This window comes from Panicum virgatum, chromosome 5K (assembly GCF_016808335.1).
Source record: "Panicum virgatum strain AP13 chromosome 5K, P.virgatum_v5, whole genome shotgun sequence".
In the NCBI taxonomy this organism is placed as follows: domain Eukaryota; kingdom Viridiplantae; phylum Streptophyta; class Magnoliopsida; order Poales; family Poaceae; genus Panicum; species Panicum virgatum.
Genome location: NC_053140.1, coordinates 41,879,925 through 41,907,435, shown reverse-complemented (window position 1 = coordinate 41,907,435; position 27,511 = coordinate 41,879,925). Strand labels below are relative to the sequence as shown.

The following is a 27,511-nucleotide window of genomic DNA, read 5'->3' as shown; positions in this document are numbered from 1 at the left end:
TCATTATATGGGCTTTTAGAAACCGGAAAACTCATTGGCCTTTTTACACAAACACATGAGTTGAGTCTCAAAAAAAAACACAAACACATGAGTTTGTTTGAACTTGAACGAGATGTTTTTTTTTTCGCGACCGTTGAACGAGATGGTTTTTGATAGAAATTATTACGAATTTAGATCAGCCTCAGCCAACAATTTGCCTATGGACTCTGGTCCAAACTCCAAATACTCGGGACCCCCCCCCCCCCCCCCCACCCCACGCACACCCTTCTTTGGCTGCGAAATAATTTCATTGAGAAAAATCCCATCTTACAACCATCAAAGTTACCATGCTGCATTATCTACCCGCAAGTCACCAACCAACCAAAACTCCTCACATGGCGAGGTTACCCTCCTCGTGATCCTGCAAGACCCACCGCCCGCTCGCGTCCTTGACCATGCCCTTGTTCCCCTCCACCCACCACGCTGCCGGCACGGGGTACTCGTCCGCGAGCGCGTCCACCTCCTTGTTCACCAGCGCCAGGTCGCGGTCCACCTCCAGGCGGAACCCGGCGCTGTCGCCGGCGCCCTGCGTGCCCGCGACGCCGTGCAGGTAGCACTCGAGGTTGTGCCACGCGGCGGGTCCCGGCCCGGGCCTTTTGAGGTACGGCGACTTGCGCGTGTCCAGCAGCAGCTCCACGCCGACGTCCTTGTAGAAGGCGGCCGGCAGGACGGTGGGCACGACGTCGGGTGCGTTCCGGACGCGGAGCAGCCGGGCGCCGGGCGTCGAGTCGAACGCCTTCTTGAACTGGTCGTCGCCCACGCGGGGGCTGCCGAAGACGATGGCCGTCACGGGCACCGTGTCGCTGGCGCCGCGGACGTTGAGGCCGTTGCCGACGATGTCGATGGCGGCGAGCGTCGAGAGCGCCGCGCCCAGGCTGTGGCCGGTCAGCGTGATGCTGCAGTTCTCGCCCCTGTACTCATCCAGCAGCCTCCTAATCTCGGCCAGCGCCTGCGTGGATGGACATAGCTTGCTTGAGACTACCGTTAACCGTTGCAATTGAGCAAACTAGCTGAAACAGATTTTTTTTCAGGAAAAAATAAACAAGAAAGCTCTAAAGTTGGGCTGACAGGAAGCGGACAGAGCAAAGAGTGATTGGGCTGTTCGGCCTTAACCCAAGTTCACGTCTCCTTCCATTCCAATCAATGGCCGGCTTGTCTTTTCGTCCAACCCCAATCATCATTAATTAAAAAAAATCATCAATCCCACGCGGTTAAAGAGTATCGTGTGCAGTGCACAGTGTGCTTCCTCTGAAAATTCCTGTGAACACCAGATGCTCCAAAAAGTCCAAATCATACGGACTCTATACTAGCTATCCTAACTAGCCTAAGCGCGTCCCCAACGGTCGACGGTTTGGCCGGGGATTTCATTATTTTAATCGATAAACAGTGGCAGCATAGTGGTCGCTAGCGACGAGTTCGTCGCTAGCTCGCACGCTGAGAGCTTGCTGTCACGCGCGCACTTCCCAAGCGCTGCTGCCCTCCTCTCTCTCCTCCAAATCGCTGACTTCAAATCGCCATACCGATGCGGGTGGCCTAAACAACAACACAAAATTCCCTATCAACGTAGCCACCGACAATGCAGCGTAAGCCGCCAAATCATTCGCCAATCGCTACAGTGTGTGAAACACGGAAGCGTGTCGCTACGTCGTAGCACACTGCAGTTCCGGGACCCTCTTTAAATGTGCTCTTGTCGGTATCTTCAGGAACATACTCCCTCCGTCGCAAAAAGAATGAAAATCTCGTTTCTCGAGGAGTCAAAAAATTTCAAGTTTGACCAAATTTATACAAAATAATATTACTATTTGTGTTACAATACAAATATCTTTAGATTAATCATGTAATATACGTCTATACTATATCTATTTGGAGACACAAATGTTAATAATTTTTTTGAATAAATTTGGTCAAAATTGAAATAGTTTGACTCCTCAAGAAATAAGATTTATATTCTTTTTAGATGGAGGGAGTAGCAGCGAGTACAAGCTAACTGTCTGTGCCGTCGCAGTCTACTCAATTTATTGTCAAGGGCTGTGTTTGGTTGGTGGTGAAAAAGTTTTCATGAAAACTCTTCGGCTCTTTGACCATTAATTAGGGGTATGAAATAAAGTCTAATTACAAAACCATATCCACAATTATGGTACTGCAGCAGTACTGTAGCTAATGAGGACTTTGACCGTATGATTAGTGGACGGTGAGGCGTGGTTACTGTAGCATCACTGTAGTCGATCATAGTGGAACTTGGCTCATTAGATTCGTCTCGAAAAGTTACACTCATATGTGAAAAAGGTTTCGCAAATAAACTTTGTTTAGTACTCCATGCTTATATTCGTTTTTTTGTGAAAAAATTTCATGAACTCATCCAAACACGGCGAAGGACGCAAAAGGTCCAACATTTGACGTATCCTCATGCAAATGTGTGAAACGGGTCGCGCCAGAGTGGCACACACACGCAGCAGCATATTGCCATGGAAACACACAGTGTGACCGCCTACCTATTGGATATTATTGTGATCTGCAACAAATATTCAGTGTCCTATTGTACGCCGGAAAAACAATACTAATAATAATGCAAGATTACGGGTCAGATATCAGTGTGACTGCCTACCTATTGGCTATTGCCATGGAAGCACATGGAAGCAATGCGGATTAATATAATAAGTCAGGAAATGAATCAAATGATGTGAGATCACCGCGGGGGGGGGGGGGGGGTCAAAGCTAGATTACCTGCTCCCAGGGTTCACCATTTCGTTTTTCGGTAGAATCCCGGTGATCGGCGGAAACGGAATTCCGTTCCGGAATTTCGGTGAATTTTGGCGAATTTCGGTGGATTTTGGACGAAATTTGTTGAATTTTGAATTTTGAAACGAAATATATCGAAAAATACCGAAATTTCGGATCCCGGTAACTAGCGGAAACGGAAAAAAAACCGAAATTTCGGCGAAATTTCGCCGAAAAGTTAAACCCTGCCTGCTCCCTGGTGCTCTGTTTGTTGAACCGCGACGTGGAATTCCTGGACGTGTAGACGGAGAGGAAGCCCCGGTGCACCGCCGGCTGCGACCACCCGGGGCCCGGGCCGACGACGCCCTCCGCCGGCACCAGCGTGATGTCCAGGTCGTTGGCCCACTCCACGGCGCGCTTCGTCCCGCGCCACGCCACCACGATGTCCCGCCTCCCGAGCGCCGCCGCGCCGGCGTCCGTGGCCACGGCCACGTACCCCATCCAGTTGGACTCGGCGCTCCACGCCCCCGGCGGCGCCGGCCGCGTGAGGAGGCCGTCGGGGAGGCGCGCCCCCGACGTCGCGTACAGGAACCTCGTGACGCGGTACGCGCCCGGGTCGGGCCCCGCCTGCGCCTGCGCGCGGCGGAGGAACGCCCCCGGCGCGTACCGCGACGCGCCCGCGTACGGCGACGCCGGGTCGGCGATGAACGCGTCCGAGGTCGCCTGCGCCAGCTCGCCGTACCGGATGACGGCGCGGCGGAGGTCGGCGTCGAGCGGGTCCAGGAGGCCGTCCCAGTTGTCCCGCCCGCTGAGGTCGGCCCATGACCTCCGGCTCTGGGCAATGGCGGTGTCGGCGGGGAGTGAGGTGGCTGCGGCTGCGAGCGCGCAGACGAGGAGGAGGAGGAAGGAGCGGTGCATTTTGGAGACTTGTGCTTGCAACTGCTGATTGGACTGGGTGTCGCCGATTTATGGAGCTGTGTGGAGTGTGGACATGTGAATCCCGCAGCGCGTGCTACAGGGTAGACTGCATGCAGCGGCCTGCAGGCCAGGAGGTGGATGTAAAAGCTACAGGTGGAGGAAAGCAATAACTTCTCGAGGGCAAAGGTGAGAGAGAATCAAGGAAGGAATATGTAACGTGAGACTAAGCTGTCCAGATAAAAAAAATTTTTGATAAAGAAACAAGAAATCAGTTCTCACGAACCCAAGTGATGACCTAGCACATCTCTCTTACGGTGTGCATACCGAGCACTGCAAATAAATGTTGAGCATACTGAGGGCTGCTGCTGTAATAAACCTCGAAGTGAGAGTCACTGTGGTAGTGTGGTGCCACGCAACCACAGGCTCTCTGTCTGCTTGAGAGCTCGAATTCGTGAAAGATGGATTTTGTAAGCAACGGGGCAAAAAAAAACCATTATCATATAAGAAGGTTGTGCTATATTCACCGTCAAATGTTTGAATAACATGGTCCTATGCATGTTTCTTGTTTCACCATCTGCGGCATAGGAGTATGCACCATGCTAGCAACATCTCGGTCGACCAGATGCCGAGTAGCAGAGCTTGTTAGACTCTCTCCGGCGACTAGATAAATTGAAACGACCCGGATTTTCGAATGAAGAACCCGAATCCCTGTATCGTTGTGATAGTCCCTGGATCAGTAGATATCACATACAGAACTCATTTCAGGCAGTAAATCAGTTCATATTCACTTAAAACAGGTTCAAACATGGATTTAATTATTACAATATCCAGAGGATTTGCAGTACGAAACTTTTCTTACAAGCCCATTGGGCTAAACTGGAACAAACAGAAAACGGTAGCGGTAGCTGGTCTTCAGGCCATCATTCAACTCGAACTTCATCTCCACAGTCAGCACTTGAGCGTAGCACGGGCTTCTAAGCTTCAATCGTACCATCCGTCGTTGTTGGCGTCGAACTCCTGATCGGATCCTGCATCTTGCCAAACTATCCCCAAGGACGGGATAGGTTCACGTCACCATCCGTATGCAAGCTTTAAGTGGATGCAAAGGTATAAAAAGTAGCCAAAGGATAGGCTAGGGTTTCCTATGCAAGCATATACATATATATCCATAATCATGTCTCTCACCCATCCCAGGTCGGTGCAGGAAACTCCCTCTCCCTGCAGCTCATCTAACTCCACAGGGGGAAGTGGACTAGAGGGAGGTAGAATACTGTGGTTCACTACTCTATGAAAGTGCGGCCGGATCAAGAGTTGTACATGACCGAGTACGCGGCTATACGTATAGTTTTCACCCTGCAGGGGTTGTACACCTGTACCCACTCGGGCTGCAAGCCGGGGATCAACCGACTGAGACACAGCCCACAACCATGACAGTATCATCCTGCATTCCCGGGATGGGATACATTCGCCGCAACGAATGTTCCGGGGTTGTGGATCTCTAGCCTGGCCATGGCTTCGAGAATCTCGGAGACTGGGGTCGGAGAACCCGACCAGGCCCACGCACCCCGAATTGGGCGTGCGCGGTCTACCCTCTCCTGGAGACTAGGGTCGGAACACCCGACCGGGCCCGACGCACCCCGAATTCCCATGGGCGTGCTCGGCCTACCCTCTCCTTAAACACAGCCACAGTCTGGTACCGCACAGCTAGAAATGGCTGGAACCCCCGCCCATACAAGGGTAAGTGGTGTGCACGTTTGACATAGTTCCGTCACCAGGGGCACGATCTCGAACTATATTGCCGGGGCAAGCGCGCAATCCTCCGTAAAGGTCCGCCAAAGGCACCCATAACAGGTATTGCCTCTCCTTGGGCAACCACACAGGTACACCCCTCCTCATCCTACACCCGCCACAGGTGCTCCTCAGGATGTGCCCACCACACATCCCCGGCAATTCGCTTGGCCCCGCTAAAAGCCCTATCTCTGGCTCCTCACAAAGTGGATCTCATGCATGCCAAGACTATCATATCATGGAATCCCATACCCAATCACTCTCATAGTAGCCAAAGCATCCAAGAATCAATCAAGGTATAGGGATGCAAGGAATACAGTATAAATAGGCCATGCAGACTTATCTCACACACACAAGTAAAGCAATAGCAATTCTAGCAAGCAATGTCTAATAGGAATTCAAGTCGTAGATGGGCGTGAACCTGGCAGTTCTTTGTTGTCTTCCGGGGTCCTCGGGGTCTTCTCGTAGTCCGGGATGTCCTCCTGGGTCTTCTGGGCGTCCGGAGCGTCGATCTTCTCTTCAGCAGCAGGACCTATCCGTAACTACGAATTACTATAGGGGCCAAAGTGCAAGAATGCACAAAACTACTCAAATAAGATCCAACTCACAACAAAACCTACTCTAACATGTAGATCATGATTTTAGAAGAATTATGAAACTGGTTTCATAATTTTCGGAGCTCCGGTTGATTTATTATGAATTTTTGAAGCTTAAAATAATTTCTAGAATTAAATAAAGGTTTTCGGAACAAGAAAAAAACACAGTCAGCCACGTGACAGCCTCTGGGCGTGCCACGTGTCATGCTTGACGTCAGCACGTGGTCAGGCTCTGCTGTCGTCATTATCACGTCATTGTTGGCTCGGTCAACATTGACCAAGTCAACGGTCAACGGGTCCACGTCCAGGTCAGCGGGTCCACGGTCAGTGGGGCCCACCAGTCAGTCTCACAGGAAACACTGACATGCGGGTCCCGCGTGTCAGCAGGGTTTAAAGAAAAAGAAAAGGGAAAAAGAAAAGGGTTTCTGGGCTCAAAGGACGATCAGGCCGGCTTGGCGGCCCACTAACTCGGCTTGGCCCACGACTCAAAAGAATGGCCGGCTCGGTTCACGGCTAAGAAGGCTGGCTTCGGAACTTGGCTCAGCAGGCCGGCTTGGGGGATCAGCCCGGCCCATGTCTTGCAGCTCGGCTCGGGGAATTGGGCCGGTGGAGAGCGGCGGCCCATCTTCTTCTTCTCTTCTTCTTTTCTTTCCTTTTATTCTTCTTCTCCTCTTCTTTTCTTTCCTTTTCTTCTCCTTCCTTTCACTGGCGAGCCGGGCCTGCTTGGCAGCGCGTCCGCCTCATCTCTGCTTCACTCATCTCCTCCGATGGACCTTGGCAGGGGCGCGCGGTCAGGGACGGCATGGCGAGAGCTCCTTGGCGGCGGCGGCGACGGAGGGCTGGTGGTCTGGTCTGACACCATGGCGGGGCGAGGGCGAGGCGGTGACGGAAATAGAGACAGCACGAGGGCGAGGTCGCGGGTTATCGGCGAGCTAGATCCGCGGCGGCGTGCCGGAGCGAAGGTGAGGCCGGGCTGGACGGCTTTGGGCTCGGCGGACTTGGCAGGCGACGGCGACGTGGTTAAAGCTCAAGCCTTGAAGGCTCGGCAGACAGGGTGCTCGCGCACGCGCAGGGCATCGGTGCTCCGAGCCCAAGGCGGAGACACGGCTGCGGGTCTGCGACGAGGCAGGACAAGGCGAGGGCTACGACGGCGGCATAGCAGGGCTGGACGCGGGGGTGCGCGCAGGTGCCAGGGGCAAGGTGGTGGCCCACTGCACGGCGAGGCGGGATCGGTGCAAGGCACAACAGAGCAAGGCTGCGCTGCACCGCGGCGGGTTCACGCACGCTCGGCATGGCCGAGGTGAAGCGCGGCGGTTTGATGGAAAGGGTTGAGCAGAACAAGGCAGAGCAGGTTCACGGCGGGGTGGAACCAAGGGCGACACGACGTGGCAAGACGGGTCCAGGCAAGGCTCAGGTGGATGCCGGTCCGGGTGTGTACGCCCGCGGCGTGGTCTTGGTGTGTGCGCAGCTGGACGCACGCAGTGCGCTCGGCAAAATGCCGTAGAGGCGCTTCCGTGCACCACACCACGACGCCGCGCGACTACCGTGGCAACGGTGGCATGGCGAGAGCAGGGGCATGACTCGAGCGTGCCACGGCTTGTCCCTGGACTCGGCCAACGACAGCTCGCGCATGTGCGCGTGAGCGCCCGGGAAACCGGGGCTGCGGCACGGCGAGCAAAGGCAAGGGTCAGGCACGGTGAAGGCGCAACCGGCGTGCGCGTGCGTGTGTGGGAAGCGCCTCACCACGACATCGCTCGGTGTTCGCGGCTCAAGCTCGCGGCGGTACGCGCAACGCGTGTAGTGAAGCAGAGCTGTGAGTTCGGCTCGGCCTTGCCATGGGCATGGCCCTTGACTTGGCCGGCCACGGGTTGGCCGTGCGCGTGCAGGCACTTGGATAGCCAAGGCTATGGCGGCGGTTAACGGGGTGACAGGATTGGGCGACGGCGGCTGCGGGTTCACGGCGCACATGCCGGCAGCAAAAGGGCGGCGGAAGGAGGTGGCGGCACCTACCTGGTGGGCTCAGAGAAGGACAAGGCGGAGCAGGGTCGAGTCGCGGCCGTGGAGTGTTGGTGCGGTGCCGTGCAGCTCACAAGCGTCGAGGTCGTCGTACAGGGCGCTGAACCGCGGTGGTGTTCTTGTCCTTGGCTCGGCGAAGGTCCGTGGCGGCGACGTGTTCCAGGCGGCTGCCCCCTTCCTCGGCTCCTCCTCACGACGTGGCGACGGCTCCTCCCTGGCGGGCTCCGGGTGCAGCGGCGTCGTCCTCTTCTAGCCTCCCACCGCGGCTCCTCCTCTTCTCCTTCTTTCCCCCTTCTTTCTTCTCTGTTTCTCCTCTCCCTTGGCCTCTCTTCTGCGTGGTGGTGGCGGCGGCAAGGAAAAGGGGCTTGAAGGGTGTAGGGTTTCAAGCGGCGGCCGATTGGGGTTTTATAGGAGCTCGGCTAGGACTTGGAGGCGCGGCCGGGCACGGACGCCAACGGCGTTGATGGGACGCGTGAGCGAGGCTTGGACGCGTGGCGGCATCGCGGCTTCTCCTCCTCGCGCTCGGAGTCGCGGGCGCAGGCGGTCAAGGGCAGGGCGCGGCGCTGGTGGTCAAGGCGAGGGGAAAAGGGAGCGCGGGGCGCGGCCATGGCTGGGGAACTTTGGCATCCGGGCCAAGGTACGACGCAGGCGGGAGTGCGCGTGCGGAGCATTCCGTGGCCGACAAGGAGAGCAGGCAGCAGCGGGGCAGACGGGGCAGGTGCTGCCGGCGCGAGTCGCGGGCGGTTAGGCCCCTCGTCGCGACGCGCGGCCAAACGGCGTCGGCGCCCACGCGATGGGGAAGAAAAACAGGGGAGGTGAGGGGAAAGCTGACAAGTGGGGCCCACTTGTCAGTGTCCCGGGCGGCGAACAGGTGAACGGGCCAGAGCTGGGCCGTCTGCGTGAGGTACTGGGCTGGTTGCAGGCTTCGGGTCGGGCCGGCGGTAACGAGCTGGCTGGGTTGGCTTGCTGGGCTAGGGGGTTAGCAGGCCGGTGGGTTTGGTTAGGTCTTGTTAGATGGGTTGGGTTAGATGTTAGTTGGGTTTTGTTCCAAGGCCAAGTTAGAGGTTAGCATTTGATTTCAAATTTGAATGGCTCATTTCAAATTTGTAATCCACACAATTCTCAAACAAGAGAAATAAATTCCAATCAAACTTCAAATAAACAAGGTAGATTTGAGAAGAGCCAAATAACTCCAATTATTTCACACTAGCGATATAGTCCTTATCTTAATTTGGTTTTAAATTCTAGGAATTTTGAGATAGAAGAGAAGACATCCTTAAATTATTCTAGCTATTAACACAATCACACAATTTTTTTTTTTGAAAACTCGCATTTTTGGAATTTATAACATTCAATCCCATATCCGTATCTCAATTTTGGCTATTTACTCCTTAAGATCTCATATCCATATTTATACACGCTACTCCAGCAGACTAGCCAAATCTTTCACTCTCCATATCCCATTCATCAATATTTTGTTGATACGCGATATTATGTTTATAACAGGATTTTGTCACATGTACAACAGCACCGGCCAACTTGATTCAAATCAAAATAATCCACACGATAAATCCATGTATATACAATACTATATTTAAATAGAGATAACACAATGGCTGCGTCCCGTTTTCTTCTTTTGGCCATGTGTGGCTTTCTGTTCTCGTTAAGCTCTCTTTTGGCAAGGTGGTAACCCCATCGAACTCAGATGTTACAAACGTTATTTGCTTTCTATAAAAGCCGGCTAACTGTTTTTAAAAAATAGAGAAAACACAAATCTACACTATAAAGAACCAAAACAATTGAAAACACTTCTCACCTAAGAAACATCCATGTACCCCTCACAAGAGCCCCACCTGACAGTACCAAACTGGGAGAAAGTTTTGTGGGAGAAGAAAAAACAGTATGCTGCAAAATGTTTCTGCCTTTCTGCCGCTACTTTTCTCACTGTGCAAATTTCTTACCCGCTCGCGTACCCAACTCCGATCCCGCCAGCGAGGACCGCGCCTGTGCCGCCAATCAAGCGTCACTTTCCTTCCCCTTCCATGCGCCACAGCATCCACATCCCTTTTCCCTGCACAACTATCTCCATCCGCTGCTTCCTCCTCCTCGTCCGCGAGATTCCGCCGCCTCCCCTCCATCCACTTCCATCTGCGTCGTGCTCCCCCACCTTCCCATTCACATCAAAGCGGCGACTCCGGGGCCGGGCCGCGCAGTTAAGCGAGCTGCGGCCATCGCTCGGCTGCGGGGGTAGGCCAGACTTCCCCGGCGGCGGCTACGGGGCCGCGCCGCGCAGGCCAGGCGAGCTGCGTCGCCGAGCATGGCCGTGAAGCCGGGGGAACCGCGCTGGCGATAATGAGCATGTCAAGTGCTCGTCCACATCTCGATTTCACTGCGCCTCTGCTCACCTGCCTGTTGTACCCGCGTTCAATCCCGCTCACCAAGTACGCTTTGCTTGATCACCTTCACCCATTTGCATCACGCCGCCGGCCGCCCTCCCCATCCCGTTGCTCTCCACGTATTGTTCCTTGCCGTTGCCCATTTGTCGAAGTGTGAGCACGTACGCGGAGCCGGAAGCGGAGCAGCAGAGGTGGCGTCTGCGAGGGGGCTGGTCCTCCTATCCTTCCACTCACATCGCTTCGGTGGTGGCTATGGCCACTGGATGAGGCGGTCGGGCCGGCTTCCCCAAAGGCAGAGAATGACGGCGGCTCCGGTGAACGCAGCGCCATCATCGATGGAAAGCGAATGCGGGGATGGCGGCGACCGGTGCTATTTGCTTTTGGATGGTGAGCCAGCCTGGGCGGCTGTCAGGCTTCCCCTGCTGCTCCCTCCCTCGGCGAAGGAACGAAGCCTCCTCCTTTGTGCATCCAATGCCACGGCCCTGATGCTGAACCACCGGAATGGCCTTGAGGTGCTCCGGCTAAAGCACTGGTTCTCCTCCTCTTCTTCGCTGGAGTGACTTTTGGTGGAGACGCCTGAAGCCCTGAACGCCTCCCAATTTGTGGATAAGCTGCAGCTAGCTGTATTCAATTCGTTCCATCCCTGCCACCGCCTACTGCATTCATGTTCACCACATGCTTGATAAAATGCCTGCAATGATTATCTTACATGTTGTCTTGATAATTTTTGCCATCAGACAGGATTTTGTAACTAAATGCATGCGGATTTTTGGAGTAACAAGGTAGGAGCTAAAAAACAGCCAAGGCTCAGGTGGGTATGATCATGGGTAAGAAGCCTTTAGTTATGAAACGAACTAGCTGAAAGATTTAGCTCAAAAAATAAGAAAAATTACACACAGTTATTTGCATTCTATATTTGTGGAACATGTCTTTATTGCCTTCTACTGAGGATGTAAGTGCCATCAGAGGTGAAGAAGTAATCCTTCTTATTTTTAAAAAGAAAGTGTAGAGTATTATTTAGAGCAGTACATCATATCCTAATTTACCAGTCATTTATTTCTTTTCTTTCTAGCAACCGTATTGGATCATATTGTGCAACAATATATCCCCTTCTGATTAATTTAATGGTTTCTTATTTCCTTTGCAGGTGTACAAACTGAACCAGGAATTTGGTATTTTTCATCCAGAAACTGAATTTCAAAATATTTTATTAAGGATATGTTTGGCCAGAATAATAAAACCATGTGTCTGAGCAACTAAATCTCCAGCTCTTCTGAAAGATTGCTACTGCTCAGTAAGTATAAGCTATAATTTTTACATTTTTCCTAAAGCATTTCAATAGCTTTTCTAGAGGAAATTAAAAAGACCTTGTTTTCTTGCAAAAAGATAATCATTATTTTTTTCTCATTTTAATTCTTCTTACAAAGGAATGGTATGTACATCTCCACAATTAGAATTGCTAACAGACTTCAAAAGAGGAAACATGCTACTGCTTTCTCATCATGTATCCTTTCAGTAAGTTCTTTAAGCTAAATAGCTCTTGCAATGTTTGAACAAATAATATATGTTGTGAATGCAACACGTGCTCTCAGTTTATTCATACAATGCTAGGTTTTAAGGAAATAAAAGATAAATTACTCAATCGAAATGCTTGTGCTACCAGGACCTTGTGCATCCTGAATGCAAGTAATCATATTGGAAAAGGTGAAGCTGTAGGTAACTACATCTTCCCAGTGCTGAGATGTGCCTTCTACTGTGGTTGTCTTGAAGCAGGGGGCGCAAGAGATCTAATGAAGAAAGAGGAGCTTCCATACGTGTTCGTGCTCATCATGATCAAGACTTGGAAGCTTGCATCAATGGCACGATGTAATATACATTCAGCATTCACTGTTTTGCCATGTTTTATTGTTTAGCATTTTAATAGTTCTTTATTTCAATTGTTGATCTGTTGCCTCAAGATATAAGGGTTGTAATATTTTTATTAATAATGAATTATGTGAACTGCTATTGAAAGATTGATTATAGCCAGCCCATATTTTTGATTGCTGCAATTTCCCTTAATACGACATGCTTGTATGAGTCGAACAATTTAATCTATTTAATAATATAAACAATATAATATTTATATTACTATATATTGTGGTTTACTACCATATTGACCGAGATTCTTCATTTTTTTTGTTTTCATTGGCCACACAATTAAAACATCATAGCAAACTAGCAGGCCATTAATAAATTAAGATGGTGTGTGATCTGAATACAGAGGGTGGAGAACTGTTAGTAGGTTATGTGACCTGAGAAGCTTGGGTTCAATGGAATATGTGCAACTGTAAATGTACTTGTGAACGCTCATATTGAATTGTTTATAGAATTTTGCTCCTGGCATATCATTTTTTAAGTACATCCTTGTTGCATGTACATGAATATATCTTTGATATAAATATAAAAGTATTGTCTATTATATTTTTTATAAATATAAATAATTTATTTGGTAACACGTGTGTGTCGCACGTGCACCCTACTAGTGTTGAAAAAAATAGAAAAAATTGATATGGTGTTCCATATATTGGGCCATTGGCCCACTCAGCTGCTGACCAGTGAAATGGGTAACCCATACCGTACCAGCCTTGTCTCTCTAATGACCTTTTCGATGCGAACCATCTATTATATTAATAAGGGAGTGTTAAAAGAAGCTATCACGTTCGCCGAGAGGATCTAGAAATTCCAACGTTAATCTACCGTTGGATTTTATGAAGATCTAACGATCCAAACTAACTCAAGGGTCCATATCAAATACGACTAATAAATAGCTATTTTTGGATTTAAAAAATAAGGAAAATTTGTACATGACCAACAAGTCCATGCCGAATATGATTACTAATTAGCTAAATTCAGAATTAAAAAAATAGAACTTGACCAAAAAGTTCATGATGAATACGAGTCCATATCGAATATGACTAATAAATTGATAAATTCAAATAATAAAAAATAGTAGTTGATTTGTATAGTGATTAAGAAGCAAGATTTGAAATATCTTTGCTTCAACACGTCATTCCTCACCCCGCGAGCTGCCACCCAGCCACCATGGCATTTGTTACCAGGAAGGGATTTGGTGCGGCAAAGTAGCAGTGAGCGAATGCTTTTGGAGCATCTTACTCTATTCGGCTGCAACCAACATCGACCCTACCTATGTATTTTTTATAAAGTGCAGTATCTCTTCTTAGTCGGATGAGCCAACAGTATTTTTCTCTTACACTAAATTAGCACCAGTCACCATCCACAGCCAGCCAGCAGTACTTTTTCTCACAACAAATCAGCACCAGCCACCAGCCACAGCCAGCCGAATAGAGTGAACTCTAAAGAGGAGATCAAGTGGGTCAAACACTTTTAGACTTGCATGTTGCTTGGCACCTTCTAGACTACCGAGCAAGCGGGGCCAGAACCTAGATATGGCGCTTGAGGCCATCGCAAGGAAGATTTGCATCAGGCCATGTATCTCCGTATCTTTGACATCTTCCTTGCCTTAATGGCACTAGCATCCAATTAAAGTGCTTAGCAGCTTGCTTGAGTTGGTTCGCATACATTACATTGAGATAAGTGACAACAGTCACGTACAGACATCATGATATTATCTACTGTATTTGTTAAAGATATTTGTATATTGGGAACTTTAATCAAATTAGATGCTACCCTTATTAGTTGTATATTATATTCCTCTGCATAAACCATGATACATTTACCAAAGTGATATTTACTCTATGTATATTAATCACTATACCACATGTAGGTCGAACTGTGGTTATAATGTGTTTGTTTGACTAGCTAGATTTATTATAAATAATGATGTCTTCACAGATAACTTGATGGAAGTTGCGGGGATATCTGAAAAATTTAAAGATGAATATTATCACTATTAAAGCTTTTGGGTTGCAACTGTATAGGTCAAATACAAATAATAAATAACCAAATTCAAATTAAAAAAAGAAATTACAAGTTCACAAATGATTGATAAATAGCTAATTCTAGAATTAAAATTAATACAATTAGTTGTTAATTTGTAGATGAATTATGAAAAATAGCAAAATTAAAATTTGTCGAATACAATTGAGAAAGAATTGAATTTTAAAACAAAATAAAATTTATTTAAGCTACATTTAGAAGTATAGTTTGAAATCACCATGCTAATAGTAAAAATATATACATCATTAATTTTATAATAATATGATGTTTTAAGTTAATCCAAATATTTTGTTGAATATGTTTAGCATATACTTTAACTTAACAATAAAATAATAAGTATTCTACATGAATTTGGAAGGAAATAAAATAAAGGACATGTAAATGATGAATAGATAAATAAATAAATTACAAGGAAAATAATGAAAAATGGTATTCCAGTCTCAATTGATATTTGGAAGCAAATTACATATATAAAGAGCACATGTGGCTAAAATTTTTATGGTATTATCACTACTGATACAACTTCTTTTGTTGACTTCGTGATGAGTTAACTATTGCCTCGATTACGCTGGTGTTTGGTTTACTAGGGCTTATTTTAATCCATGTCCCATCAATTTTTTATGCCAATTAGAAAGATTAAATACAAGCTAATTATAAAACTAACTGCATAAGCCTAGGGCTTATTCACGAATCTATTAAGCCTAATTAATCTATAATTAGCGCATATTTACTATTGCATCACATGGGCTAATTATGGACTAATTAGGCTTAATAGATTCGTCTCGCGAAAAAGTCTAGGGGTTACGAAATTTGTTTTGTCATTAGTCTATGTTTAGTACTCCTAATTAGCATCAAACATACGATGTGACGGAGCTTAAAATAAATTCCAGGGGAACCAAACACCCCCTGTCTACGACTTGCTTGATCAGTTGTCTAGCATAGTAGAGTACAACAACTATATCACGACAATTTCCACCATCTAACATTCAGTTTTAGTGTAGTATTGGTTTGGAAAATGTTAGAAAGATGCATGTTTCTCCTTTCAGTCGAGAAACAAACAAATAATAAATATTAAATGTTAGAAATCAATCATCATGAATTAGTAGCTAAGTAGTGGCATAACTATGGTATTTGTTGAGCCTTGATATGCTCTTCATCATATATTATCAATATATGAAACACTAGCTAGCACCTTTGACAATACCATATTACCCCCTGACAATTACGGTGTGTTTGTTGGTGGCTTCTTCAATAATTTCTCCAACAGTTTGTGGTAAATATAGGTAAAAATAAAACGGCTTCACCCAAAACTATCATATTCTAATTAAAAAGTTGTTTTGCCAAATATTCTTTTGAAATAGTTCCGGCTCAGAAGCCCAAACTAAATCAATTTTAGAAAGAGATGAAGCCCTACCAAATTGGTCATATGTTGTTTAGGGAGCATGAGAACAACCCTAAAAAAATTATCGAAATGGCTACGGAGAAGCACAATTTAATAGCATTAGTTTACAAGAAACAACTATAATTGAAAGAATAAAGAGAAAAAATTGACACGAGTCATATTGATGATAAAGGAAAAGATTGTACCTTGCCAACTAAAATAGAAAATTTGTAGACCTGTATACGGCACATAAAGGTAAAAGGTCCATCTGCCGTAGTATAATATAGGTGGAGAATAATAAAAAAGCTAACTATCCGTGCTATTTACGCGGGCCACCTTGCTAGTTTTTCTGTAAGCATGGGATGGTTTGCCAAATTTCCGACCCAGCGGACTTGCCTAATTTCAAGTACTTGTATTTTAACCACTGGTCGCATACTCGCATGAATCACTTGATCTGTGTCATATTAGTAAAAAACAAGCAGGCCATGAATCACTTAATCTTCCTTATTATTACCGTGTAACACAAGGATACACCACCCATAAGGCCCTAAATCGATCCGACGGCACAAAAGAAATCCGGCCTGCGCCTACGGCCTACCAGCCTCTAGCTTGAAACTTCCCCAGATTGGGCGGATCGGATGCTTGGCGGCGCTCCAAACCATGGCCACCAGCGCCGTGGTCTCCTCCGTGAGGCGCACGTCCGTGCCGGCTCTCACGAACGGCCCGAAGAACATCTCCGAGATGGTGACCACCACGAACACGGTGGCGAGGAGGTACGCCGCCGCCTTGGGCGGCCGCCACAGCCCGGCCGCCCTGGCCCAGCGCTCGGCGATCTGGGACGCGGCCTGGAACATGAAGAAGAGCAGCATCTCGCCCGTGGGCCGCCGCAGCGTCAGGTACCAGTAGAGGAGCTCGTGGAGCAGGCCCGACATGAGGAACGCGGCCAGCACGCCGGCGTCCCGGCCCCAGTGCGCGCGCACGGGCTCGTACGCCGACGCGCGGAGGAGGTCCACGGCCATCAGGTTCCACTGCCGGCCCCAGAAGTCGCCGAGCGACGTGACGGCGAGCGGCGCGCTGAAGTGGCGCTCCATGCTGGCGCCGAGCACCGCCGCGGAGGCGAGCGCGACGGAGGAGAGCACGAGGTCGAGCGTGAGGAAGATCTGGATGCAGTAGAGGTAGTGGAGCGCGTAGAGCGGGAGCCACCCCGTGTAGGGGTACGCCGCGGCGAGGCAGCCAAGGAGCAGCGCGCTGCGGGCGCAGGGCCTGAGGAACTCGGCGACGGGCGGCGGCGGTGGCTGCTGGTTGCCGGCGGGCGGGCGGCTCTGCTGCACGAGGCGGACCTTGATGGGGAGGCCGGCGCAGAGGACGAACGGCAGCAGCGGGAGGCCGGGGTGGAGCGGGCCGTGGTCGAGCGCAAGGAGCACGAGCTTGTTGACGGCGAGCCAGGTGTGGAAGAAGGTGGAGAAGAGGCGCAGGTGGAGGGAGGCGAACGTGCACGGCAGGTACGCGAGCACCGGGAACGTCGGGGAGAGCGCGGCCAGGCGCGGCAGGCCCGGGCGGAGGCGGCGGGCGGCGAACCGCGCGTACGCCGCGCACGCCGGGGTGAGCAGCGCCGCCCACGCGAGCGCCCGCAGCTCCGACTCCATCGTGGGAGCGGGGAGGGCTTGCGTGGCCATGGCTGGCGCGCGCGATCGAGCAGCAGCCGGCCAGCAGCCAGCTCCCTCCAGAGCGCGACGAGCACACGTGTATATATATATATATATATATATATATATATATATATATATATATATATATATATATATATATATATATATATATATATATATATATATATATATATATATATATATATATATATATACACGCGCGCGCGCGCGCGCGCCGCGCGCAAGAGGGCAAGAGGCAGAGGATGTTTGCGCGGCGCGGTGTGCGGGGTCATGTGGATCGCGGCAGCAGAGCAGGGAACAGAGCAGGTTGGAAGGGGATCGCGGGGATACGCCACGCCACACGCGCCTGGATCCTGGAGGGCGCAATCGCTCACGGAAATGCCGTGATCGAAGCCCAGAGGCACGCCAGCAGGGTCTCCTGGTGTCCAACTCCCAACAGGCATCAAGCACTAACTTCACTTGCAGAAAACACAAGCATTTTCTTTCAAAAAAAAAAGAAAAAGAAAACACAAGCACTACCTCCACTCTGAACGTCTGTAGTATTAGCATGATGTTTCTGGGGTATCGTATTCGTATCGATCTTTTTGCCCCTCCAAAACGGGGGAGTCTATGCGTCGCATTCTGCGACTTGAAAATGAATCATCGCAGAACCAACCTGCCGCGCGCCAGGTTGGCGGGTGGACGCGACGCGCGCGCGCCGACGCAGCGAATGAACCGGAGGCCGGCCCATTAACCTTATGCGCAAACATTTTAGGGAACCAACGGGCTGGAACGTTTCATTTTTTTCCTTTGACTTATTCTTGTTCAAAATTGTTCTATAACATTTTTTCCATTTCATTCATGCGCTTTTCTCTCACAGGCTTTCATTCCATGGGATTTAATTTTCCAAACGTTAATTTGTTTGTAAACATTGGAAGAAAGTGTTCTGGAACATTTCCAAAAGTATTCCGAAACATTTCAAAAATGTTCAGAAATAATTCCCAAAAAGTGTTCCGGAACATTTCAAAAGTATTTTGGAATAATCAAAAAGTGTTCAGGAACAATTTAAAAAAGTTTTCCCTAACATTTCAAAAGTTCCGGAACATTTCAAAAGTTTTCCAGGAACATCTCAAAAGTGTTCTGTAACGTTTTCAAAAGTGTTCAGGAACATTTTCAAAAGTGTTCTGGAACAATTAAAAAAAGTGTTCCGAAACATTTTCAAAAGTGCTTTGGAATATTCAAAAATGTGTTCCGGAATATTTGAAAAGTATTCCGAAACATTTCAAAAGTGTTTCGGAACATTTTGAAAAGTGTTGATGAACAATTTTAAAATAGTGTTCCCTAACATTTCAAAAGTGTTTCGGAATATTTTCAAAAGTGTTCCGGAATATTTCAAAAGTTTTCCGGGAACATCTCAAAAGTGATCTAGAACGTTTTTTAAAAGTGTTCCGGAACATTTTCAAAAGTATTCAGGAACATTTTCAAAAGTGGTCAGGAACAATTCAAAAAAGTGTTGCGGAACATTTCAAAAGTGCACTGGAATAATCAAAAAGTGTTCGGGAACAATTTTAAAAAGTGTTCACTAACATTTCAAAAATGTTTCGAAATATTTTCAAAAGTGTTCAGGAGTTCCGTAATGTTTTTCAAAAGTATTTCGGAACATTTCAAAAAAAGGGTTCCTAAACATTTCAAAAGCATTCCAGAACATTTCAAATGTGTTCGTAAATGTTCTCAAACAAGTTTGAGAACTTTTGATAAATGTCCCTTAGTGTTTTGGAATATTTTTTGGAAAAATTTCAAGATTGTTCCAAAAACATTCAGATTTTTGTTGTTTTTAGAATATTTTAAAAGTGTTTCGAAACAAACACGGTTCTTAAAAAAAGTATTCCGGAGCATTAAGATGTTTTTAGAAAGTGTTCTAGAACTTTTAGTTTATCCCAAAACTGTATGTTTTTTAAACTTTTAAAATTGTTCATGACTAAATTTGTTTCGGGAACATTTCAGAATGTTCCGTTGGAATATTTCAAAAGTGTTTCGGAATATTTTCAAAAGTGTATCAGAACATTTATATAGTGTTCTGGAACATTGTGAAAAATATTCTGGAACACTTTTTTTTAAGAACTGTGTTTGTTCCGGAACATTAAGACGGTCCACAAAAGTGTTCCTTCTCATTTCAAAAGTGTTCCGGAATGTTTTTGAAAAAGTGTTCCGGAACATTTCAAAAAAGTGTTCCGGTGTTCCGGGATATTTTCAAAAGTGTTTAGGAACAATTTAAAAAAGTGTTCCAAAACATTTCAAAAATGTTTCGGAATATTTTCACAAGTGTTCCAGAACATTTATATAGTGTTCCGGAACATTGTGAAAAGTGTTCCGGAACATTAAGACGGTTTTCAAATGTGTTCCCGACCATTCCAAAAGTGTTCCGAAATATTTTTCAAAAGTGTTCCGGGACGTTTTCAAAAGTGTTCCGGAATAATTTAAAAAAGTGTTCCGGAACATTTCAAAAGTGTTTCGGAACATTTATATAGTTTTCCGAAACATCGTGAAAAGTATTCCTGAATATTGTTTCAGAATGTTTTTTCAAAAGGTCCGGAACATTTCAAAAGTGTTTGGAAATGTTCCCGAACAAGTTTGACAACTTTTGATAATGTCCCATAGTGTTATCGTATATTTTCTGGAAAAATTTCAAGATTGTTTCGAAAACATTCAGATTTTATTTGTTTTCGGAATATTTCAAAAGTGTTCCGAAACAAACAAAGTTCTTAAAAAATGTTTTGGAACATTAAGATATTTTCAGAAAGTGTTCTAGAACTCATAATTTATTCCGAAACTGTCTATTTTCCAAAATGTTCTAGAACATTTTAAAACTTTTAAAATTGTTCATGACTAAATTTGTTTGGGGAACATTTCAGAATGTTACGTTGGAACATTTCAGTTCATGAACACTCAGAAAAGTTCCGAAATATTCAATTGGAACTTTTTGAAATGTTCTTGAACATTGAAAAAGTTCCGAAACATATTTGTAAATAATTCAAATCAAAAACTTTTTTGAAAAAATGTTCCCGAACAAGCGATTAGTTACGTGCACCATGTCTTATCAAAATCGAAAATATCACAATTTAACAGGCCGGCCAATCGGAACTCTCTACTTTATAAAACAAGTGATCAGCTGGCTCGGCCAACGCAGAATGAGGCCGGCTTCCACCTGCGCGGGTGCGCCTCCCACATACAGAAGGGAAGAGAAATACTTCAATGGTATCGATGAGAAGATAAAACAAACCATTGGCACAAGCAATCTACACTAACAAAATTAATAACCCATAAAAATGGATTATTATATAACTGAACTCAAACTGTATCATTATATTTATTATGATGATATCTTTAAAATAAGATCACACATGAGTTTATTTCAATATTTGTTCAGTTGGAATAATTTGATGGTAAACAGAAACAATTTTAGTTCTAAGAGAAATAAATTCTGCACATTCAAAAAAAGAAATTGTTCTGGAACTAATTAAAATGTTCAGAAAAACTATTCTCTAAACGAACTAGAAAATATGATAAGAACAAAATAAAATGTTCTTAGAAAAAATATTGACAGGAAGAAATTGTTTCAAAACAAATATTCTAGAACAAAATATATATTTCGGAAGTCGGAACAAATATGATCCATACATAGTAAAATTAGGTCTAGATTTCAAAGTTTTATTTTAGATAACATAATAGTTCGATTCGAAAGAAGAAATTGTTCTGGAACAAATTAAAAAAACCAACGAAAATATATTGTTTCAAATGATAAAAAATGAGTAAAATTTAAAATAGAAGTTGTCCTAAGAACAGAACAAAATGTTATACCGGAAAATTTATTCTTGAATAATTAAAAATATTTTAGAAAAATATCATCTAAATATAGTCAAATGTAGTCTAATTTTAAAGATCTTATTGTAACTAACACAAAAATGTGAACAGAAAATTGATTTGGACAATCACATTTTGAATTACGGATCTTTTAGATTCAAATCGTATTTGCACAATAATCTATGAGATGTCAAGTGCCTTTTCTGCCAAACCGCCTTGGTTGACGTGGAATAGAAAATGAAGAAAAAAAAGGAAACGGGCTAATGAAAGAATAGTTGAACTGGGCCGGACCCATGCTATGGTAGTTCCGCGCATGCTGTTGTTTTCTGCGACAGCTCGCGTTGCAGTAGCATATGCTATGAATAGAATTGCCGCTCCAAAACACACAGATTACAGACGCAAACACTCACAAATCGGAATCAGTCTTTGTACTACAAACCCAATTTCTCACTGTACCACTTCTGTTCTAGTGAAATCTGTCAACCTTACTGTACCTGAGACGAAGTTGTCTGTAAACGTCATTGCAGCTACACACGTAACTCTGATGTGTTACCATTCTACTACAGCTTAACCATATTTATGTAACAATGGATCTTGCAAGGATGAGAGGACCATCCGGAGCCGGAGACAGAGAGAAGTCTGCTTCGATTCTCAGCAGGTCCCGGCGAGAGGGACCGGGGACGCGTACGGCCCGTGCAGCACCCCGTCGGCGATCACCTTGTAGACCGCCTCCGTCGGGTGCGTGCCGTCCCAGGACCCGTACGTCGACGGGTCGTCGCAGACGCGGCACCCGGGCTTGCCGCACGGCACCGTCTGGTTGCCGCAGCAACTCGTCAGGGCGTTGGTGAAACCTGCAGGCGCGTTCATTCATTCAGCAGCAGTCACAGCATCAGTCAAGATGATAGCTTCCTGGCATGTGGTTTTCCGTTTCCAGTTCGTTTTGTCTGGGTTTGAAATCATGACAGTTATATATGGTGGGCCTTAAAGATGAGAGCTGCTAGTATGTTGGTTGTCCACCTGGGCTAATACTTGGATTAGGACCCAATTAAGATCAGTTCCAGGCCCAAAACACCATGGATTAGCTAGTCTGCCAGCTCTTGGGGCTTACTGCTAGCTGCTGCTGCACGTGAACCCATCCACATGGCCTAGACGCTCCTCTAATTTTGTTGGCTCGTGCAGCAGCTGGGGTCCACAACTGGGCCCGGGCCCTATAAGCGCGGAGCCTTTTTGCCATAACTGCCTAACTTGCCCCAGTAAGGACAACCCAGTCGCTGTGCTCGCCCTGCCTGGCAGTGCTCGCCCAGTCGCTGGAGCAGGGCCCTACTGTACGTGCCAGCAAGCAATCCGACAGGAGGTGTCCCGCCCAGGGTTTGACCTTACCGTTTGCACTGTAGATTTTATTGTTTTTACTGTAGTGGTAACTGTTTTTTTGACTTTTGTATTTTTAAATTTTGAATCGGAAAACATCAGTTACCGCTACCGGTAAGTGTTGCCGCCAAGTAGCGATAACGGTAAAAATCACCGGTAATCGGCGATTTACCGCCGGTAAGGTGAACCCTGGTCCCGCCTCGCTCGCCTACCCCGGTGCGCCGTCGCCGTCGCAGCGAACGGAGGCTCGGATGAGTAATGAGGACCAGTTCGCACCTCATAAATCCCGTAAACACAAAAAGAATTGTCACATTGAATATTTCGACACATATATGAAATACTAAATGAAGTCTATTTACAAAACTTTTTATATAGATGGACTGTAAATCGCGAGACGAATCTAATAAACCAACTTAATCCATGATTTGCAACAGCGATGCTACAGTAACCATCCGCTAATTATGGATTAATTAGCATCACTAGATTCGTCTCGCGATTTACAACCCATCTGTACAAAAAGTTTTGTAAATAGACTTCATTTAGGGGCCGTTTAGTTCCCAAAATTTTTTGTCTCCTCTTTAAACACATACATGAAATATTAAATATAGTTAAATAACAAAACTAATTACACAGTTTGAATGTACACGATGAGACGAATATTTTGAGCCTAATTAGTGCGTGATTAGCCATAAGTGCTACAGTAACCATATGTGCTAATGATGCGTCAAATGCCTCAAAAAATTCGTCTCGCAGTTTCCAAGCGAGTTCTGAAAATTAGTTTTTTAATTAGTGTCCGAAAAGCCCTCCCGATATTTGGTCAAACAATCGATGTGACTTTTAAAAAAAAAATTTCACTAACTAAACACCCTCTTAATACTTCAAATTAGTAAGATTCAAACGCAAAAAAAATTTGCGCTTGGGCCTGAGTTTGTTACGCGGGGGGGGCGGCGCGGCACGTACCTAGGTCCCGGGGGGCGCGGAAGATGCTCATCATGGCGCCGTACCAGTCGGCGTAGACGATGGTGACGCCCGGGTGGCGGCGGCGGAGCCTGTCCAGCCGCGCGGTGAGCACCCGGTTGTGGTACTCGGCGAAGCGGTTGAACCAGGCGAGGCACCCCGTCGAGGCGTCGTAGTCCCAGTAGGCGGCGTCGCCGCCGAACCGGCGCAGGTAGAGCGGCGCGCAGCCGAAGGGCAGGTTCCCGGGCACCACGAACGCGCGCGCGCCCATGGCGACGAGCTCCTCGACGGCCGCCGCCAGCTTGTCCACCACGGCCGGCACGAAGCGGCGCACCGTGTCCCGCGGCACGCCCCCCGCGAAGGCCAGGTTGTAGTCGTTCCCGCCGATCTCGCCCAGCGCCACCAGCGCGCCGCCCAGCACCGCGCCGGCGCTGGCGTTGGCCAGCTGCTGCTGCTGCCCCGGCCCCGCCGCCGCCCCCGCCGCGGCCTGCGCGAGCTGGCGGAGGTGGGTCCGGAACCAGAGCATCTGCGTGTCGAGCGAGAAGGGGTTGATGTTCATGCCGTTGCCCGCGAAGAAGGTGCCGTTGTTGGCGGTGGCCGAGATGATGGCGAAGTTGGCGCCGTCCCGGAAGTCCGCCGGCGCCGTGCCCGTCTGGATCGCCGTCACGTTCGCCAGCCCGAACTCCTCCGCTGCGGCGGCGGCGGCGGCACGAGGCAACAACACGAGAGCGCCCGGTTAGTAAAGTTCGTTCGTTGCATTGGCTACAGTGCGGCGTCGGTAGATAGAAATAAGAATAGAGAATGGAATGGACTGCACGCAGTTCGCGGCGGCGCCACGGCGATCGATTCCATGCATGGCTTGGTTTGCACGGGAGCCGCCTTCGCTTTCGGCGACTACTATGTGCTTCAAAATGCGCGCGCGGCGCGGACTATTAGAAAGGAGCAATAAAGGCAGGTAAACTGCTGCACCCTTCGCGTTCACCTGGTGCTGGTGCTGGTGCTGCTGCTGCTGCCATTTTGGGGATGTCTAGAGGAAGGCACGGGTCAAATGGCTTGCAGGTTTGCGGTGGGTTCATGGCAGAATGTTGCACGCACGTACAGGGCACCGATTTTTCTCCCGACTCCTGTGGAGGAAGACCGAGTACCTGGCGACTTTCTAGTGCCTCTTTAAGCGATGAGAGGACTAACCTCTGGATTCATTGTGCGGGAATCGACTCTCATAAACACTCACAGTTTGAGGGACCCTAGTCGTAATGCCTCCTTCGTAATCCAACTCGTCTCTTACTCATTCTGAGCTCGAAATTATATAGAAAATCAGTCTAGTATTTTTTGAACTCGTTTAGTAAAATTTTTAGAAATAAGGTTTCCGCTTTATTTCAAAAGAAACCCGTTTCTTAAAATTTCAAGACTAAATTTGTGGGCTCTTTACCACCTACCACCGGTGCAAGCGCACACGTAATACAGCTACAACTCAATCTTGTACTCAGATCGCGTAGAAGGTGAGATAAGCGCCAGGGCGCCACCTACTGGCCCCAGAAAAAGCGAACTAGACTGGCACGTACTCAGATCATAAAACCATGTTGTTCCCAGGTTCAGGTTCACAAGTATTAGATGGAGAATCAAATCAAGAGCATGCTTACCATCAAATTTGACATCTACTCTTCCATTACCGGTACATGCATGAGTGCTTAGATAACCAGGTAAAATTAGATGGAGGGTGGTAAAGGGCCCAACATTTTGAATTAGGCCGGGTTCTAAAAGAGCCGAGCTCTAATCTTATGTAATTTTGAACTAAAAATTTTAAGAGTCTTATTAGGCTGTGAAGAGACCACTAGAGCCATGACCCATTACCACCCCTCATGGAGAATCAAATCGAGAGCGCGTTTGCCATCGAATTTGCTTTCTACACTTGCAGACACGCACCCAGCGCACTGCATGAGTTACTTGTATTATGGCTTTTTCTAACGGTTGTGCTCCCAAAAGAGGGCATTTACCATGTTCATTTGGGCGCGGCAGGGCAGCAACGAGTTCAGAGGACATCCGTTCCCTTTCTTGTATTAGCTAGAAAGTAGGAGCCCTGCGGGCATTTCGGCAACCCGGAAAGGTCGCCCATCACGCTGCTCTACTGAAGAACAACAGGATGGCAATTTGAGGTCGACACTGACGTTTCTTTCCAACGGATAATGAGGCAGAGAAACGAACGCTGCACACTAGTACTGTTCAGAGTAGGCGCGCGAGTGGAGGCACACAACGAAGACATGCCGAGTAGAGGGGAGACGACGCCGGTAGCTAGGAAAAATGCTCGGACCGAGCGCAGGCAGAGTGTGCTCACCGATGAAGTCGATGACGAGGCGGCCGTCGCTGGCGCGGCCGGTGGGGCGGCCGAAGAACGTCCGCCCGTACGGCGGCGCGCCGTAGGGGCTGTGGGTCGTGGCCGTCAGGCGGACGTAGTTGCCCGTGTCCGTCAGCGAGTCGCCGAAGCTGAAGATGCGCGTGTAGCAGCCGAGCGCCGCCGGCGGGCCGCCGCCCCCGAAGACGGCGGCCAGGAGCGCGAGGGACCACCGCGCCGCCAACGCCGCCGGCGAGGGGGAGCAACGGTCCCCCGGAAGCCTCATGGCCGTGCGAGCGAGGCACCAATGCAAGCTTGTGGCCGTCGAGTGTCTGATGAAGGAGCAGCAGAAGCAGAGTGGGACTGTGGGAGAGAGCTGATGGATACAATTATACAAGAGAAGAGAGGGAGCTCACGTAGCTAGGTCTCTTAAACGGGCGAATGGAGCCGGCGGTGCGCGAGACACCGGCCGCTCACTGAGCTCAGCTCTGTGGTGCGCGATGGGCTAACGGAGTGAGCACTGAACAGCCAGCCGGCCACTGTGCAGCAGGTATTTCTTGTTGAGCGTCTGTGGATTGGAGCTCCACGCCCCCATAAATTCAGTCAGGCATGGGTAGCCGTCCAAGAATTTTGCGAGGACACCGGGCAGCAAAGGTAACAGACACAGGCAGGCAGGCACGCAGCACTGTGCGCGCGCGCGTGCCGTTCACACAAACTGCAGCCATGCCTGTGAAACCCTGTACTTGCCTGGTAATGGCATGGTAGCAATCTTGCTTCTCAACGTCCCTGTGTAACAGTGCAGTACCAGACCAGGCATAGCCACCTCGTTTTCACCTCACTTTTTTCTTCCTTTTTACCAGCACGAGATGTTCGTGAGCCAATATAGATCAACGTAGCAGGCTGCAACAGCAAGCACATGCAGGCTCCGAGAACTTCCAGGCATGTCGCTCGCGCGAAAGGACCCCGCGCGTTGTGCGTACTTGGGAGCCGCCGGGCCCTGCCAGAACAACGTGAGAAACCGGCCAGAAGGGCGCGAACGCTCGAAGCAGATTTGGTGCCGTCCCTGAGATCGGTAGCTCGTGGACTCTAGCCCTTCGCCCGGGCGTTCTATCTTTGTTCCTGCCCGCGCGAGGAGGTTGCCGCCGATGTGGCGCGGCCACGGACCACATGATCTGCCCCGGAATGCCAATGGGGCCGCCAGCATTTTCAGTTGTCAGTTTGCTAGTCCCCGGCGCAAAACGGCATGAGCGGGGTCGTTTTCGGCGGAAATGTGCTTAGATTCTCTGCACCGAGGGACTTTACTTGTTTCTTGTGGGGAATGGGGAAATGCAGCACTCAGGAATTCAAAGGATCATTTGTGTATGATCGAGGGTTGGAAGAAAGTGCCCCGAACACACAGCCGAGTGAACACATCGACCTGCATAACTCATGAGCTATTATATGAAACGATTATATTTTTTCAAAGCAAAATCTCTCCCTCGTCAATTGATGGAGCAGGGCTAACTTTTCCTGTGGAAAATTTAGGTTTATGCATA

General features: G+C 48.0%; 3 protein-coding genes across 4 annotated transcripts; all 3 read right to left on the bottom strand.

Moving 5' to 3' along the window:
* Positions 1-268: 268 nt before the first annotated feature.
* Positions 269-3,909, bottom strand: LOC120710011 (phospholipase A1-II 3-like). The gene is made up of 2 exons (XM_039995645.1): positions 3,007-3,909; positions 269-988 (listed from the first exon to the last, which is right to left on the bottom strand). Exons 1-2 carry the CDS (start codon positions 3,673-3,675, stop codon positions 371-373), a joined length of 1,287 nt encoding a protein of 428 aa, XP_039851579.1. The 5' UTR covers positions 3,676-3,909; the 3' UTR covers positions 269-370.
* Positions 3,910-16,305: 12,396 nt separating this feature from the next.
* On the bottom strand, positions 16,306-17,507 carry LOC120710010 (probable long-chain-alcohol O-fatty-acyltransferase 5). The gene has a single exon (XM_039995643.1). The coding sequence runs from the start codon at positions 17,486-17,488 to the stop codon at positions 16,400-16,402; it is 1,089 nt and encodes a 362-aa protein (XP_039851577.1). The 5' UTR covers positions 17,489-17,507; the 3' UTR covers positions 16,306-16,399.
* Positions 17,508-21,627: 4,120 nt separating this feature from the next.
* On the bottom strand, positions 21,628-26,706 carry LOC120710009 (GDSL esterase/lipase At1g28600-like). 2 transcript variants are annotated; one of them, XM_039995642.1, is made up of 4 exons: positions 26,393-26,706; positions 25,980-26,308; positions 23,651-24,337; positions 21,628-22,173 (listed from the first exon to the last, which is right to left on the bottom strand). In XM_039995642.1, exons 2-4 carry the CDS (start codon positions 26,260-26,262, stop codon positions 21,974-21,976), a joined length of 1,170 nt encoding a protein of 389 aa, XP_039851576.1. In that variant the 5' UTR covers positions 26,263-26,308; positions 26,393-26,706; the 3' UTR covers positions 21,628-21,973. The 2 variants fall into 2 exon arrangements, with proteins under 2 accessions (XP_039851576.1, XP_039851575.1); XM_039995641.1 differs by having other exon boundaries at positions 25,980-26,706.
* Between the last annotated feature and the right edge of the window lie 805 nt (positions 26,707-27,511).

What these genes read in the sequence shown, in the direction of transcription:
- LOC120710011 (XM_039995645.1), bottom strand. Translation starts at nt 3,675, where the DNA reads ATGCACCGCTCCTTCCTCCTCCTCCTCGTCTGCGCGCTCGCAGCCGCA. An exon ending in AACAGAGCACCAGGGAGCAG is followed by an intron (nt 989 to 3,006) that starts GCAGGGTTTAAC and finishes CCATCCACGCAG; the next exon opens with GCGCTGGCCGAGATTAGGAG.
- LOC120710010 (XM_039995643.1), bottom strand. Translation starts at nt 17,488, where the DNA reads ATGGCCACGCAAGCCCTCCCCGCTCCCACGATGGAGTCGGAGCTGCGG.
- LOC120710009 (XM_039995641.1), bottom strand. Translation starts at nt 26,262, where the DNA reads ATGAGGCTTCCGGGGGACCGTTGCTCCCCCTCGCCGGCGGCGTTGGCG. An exon ending in CCTCGTCATCGACTTCATCG is followed by an intron (nt 24,338 to 25,979) that starts GTGAGCACACTC and finishes CCGCCGCCGCAG; the next exon opens with CGGAGGAGTTCGGGCTGGCG. An exon ending in CCGCGCCCCCCGGGACCTAG is followed by an intron (nt 22,174 to 23,650) that starts GTACGTGCCGCG and finishes ACGCGCCTGCAG; the next exon opens with GTTTCACCAACGCCCTGACG.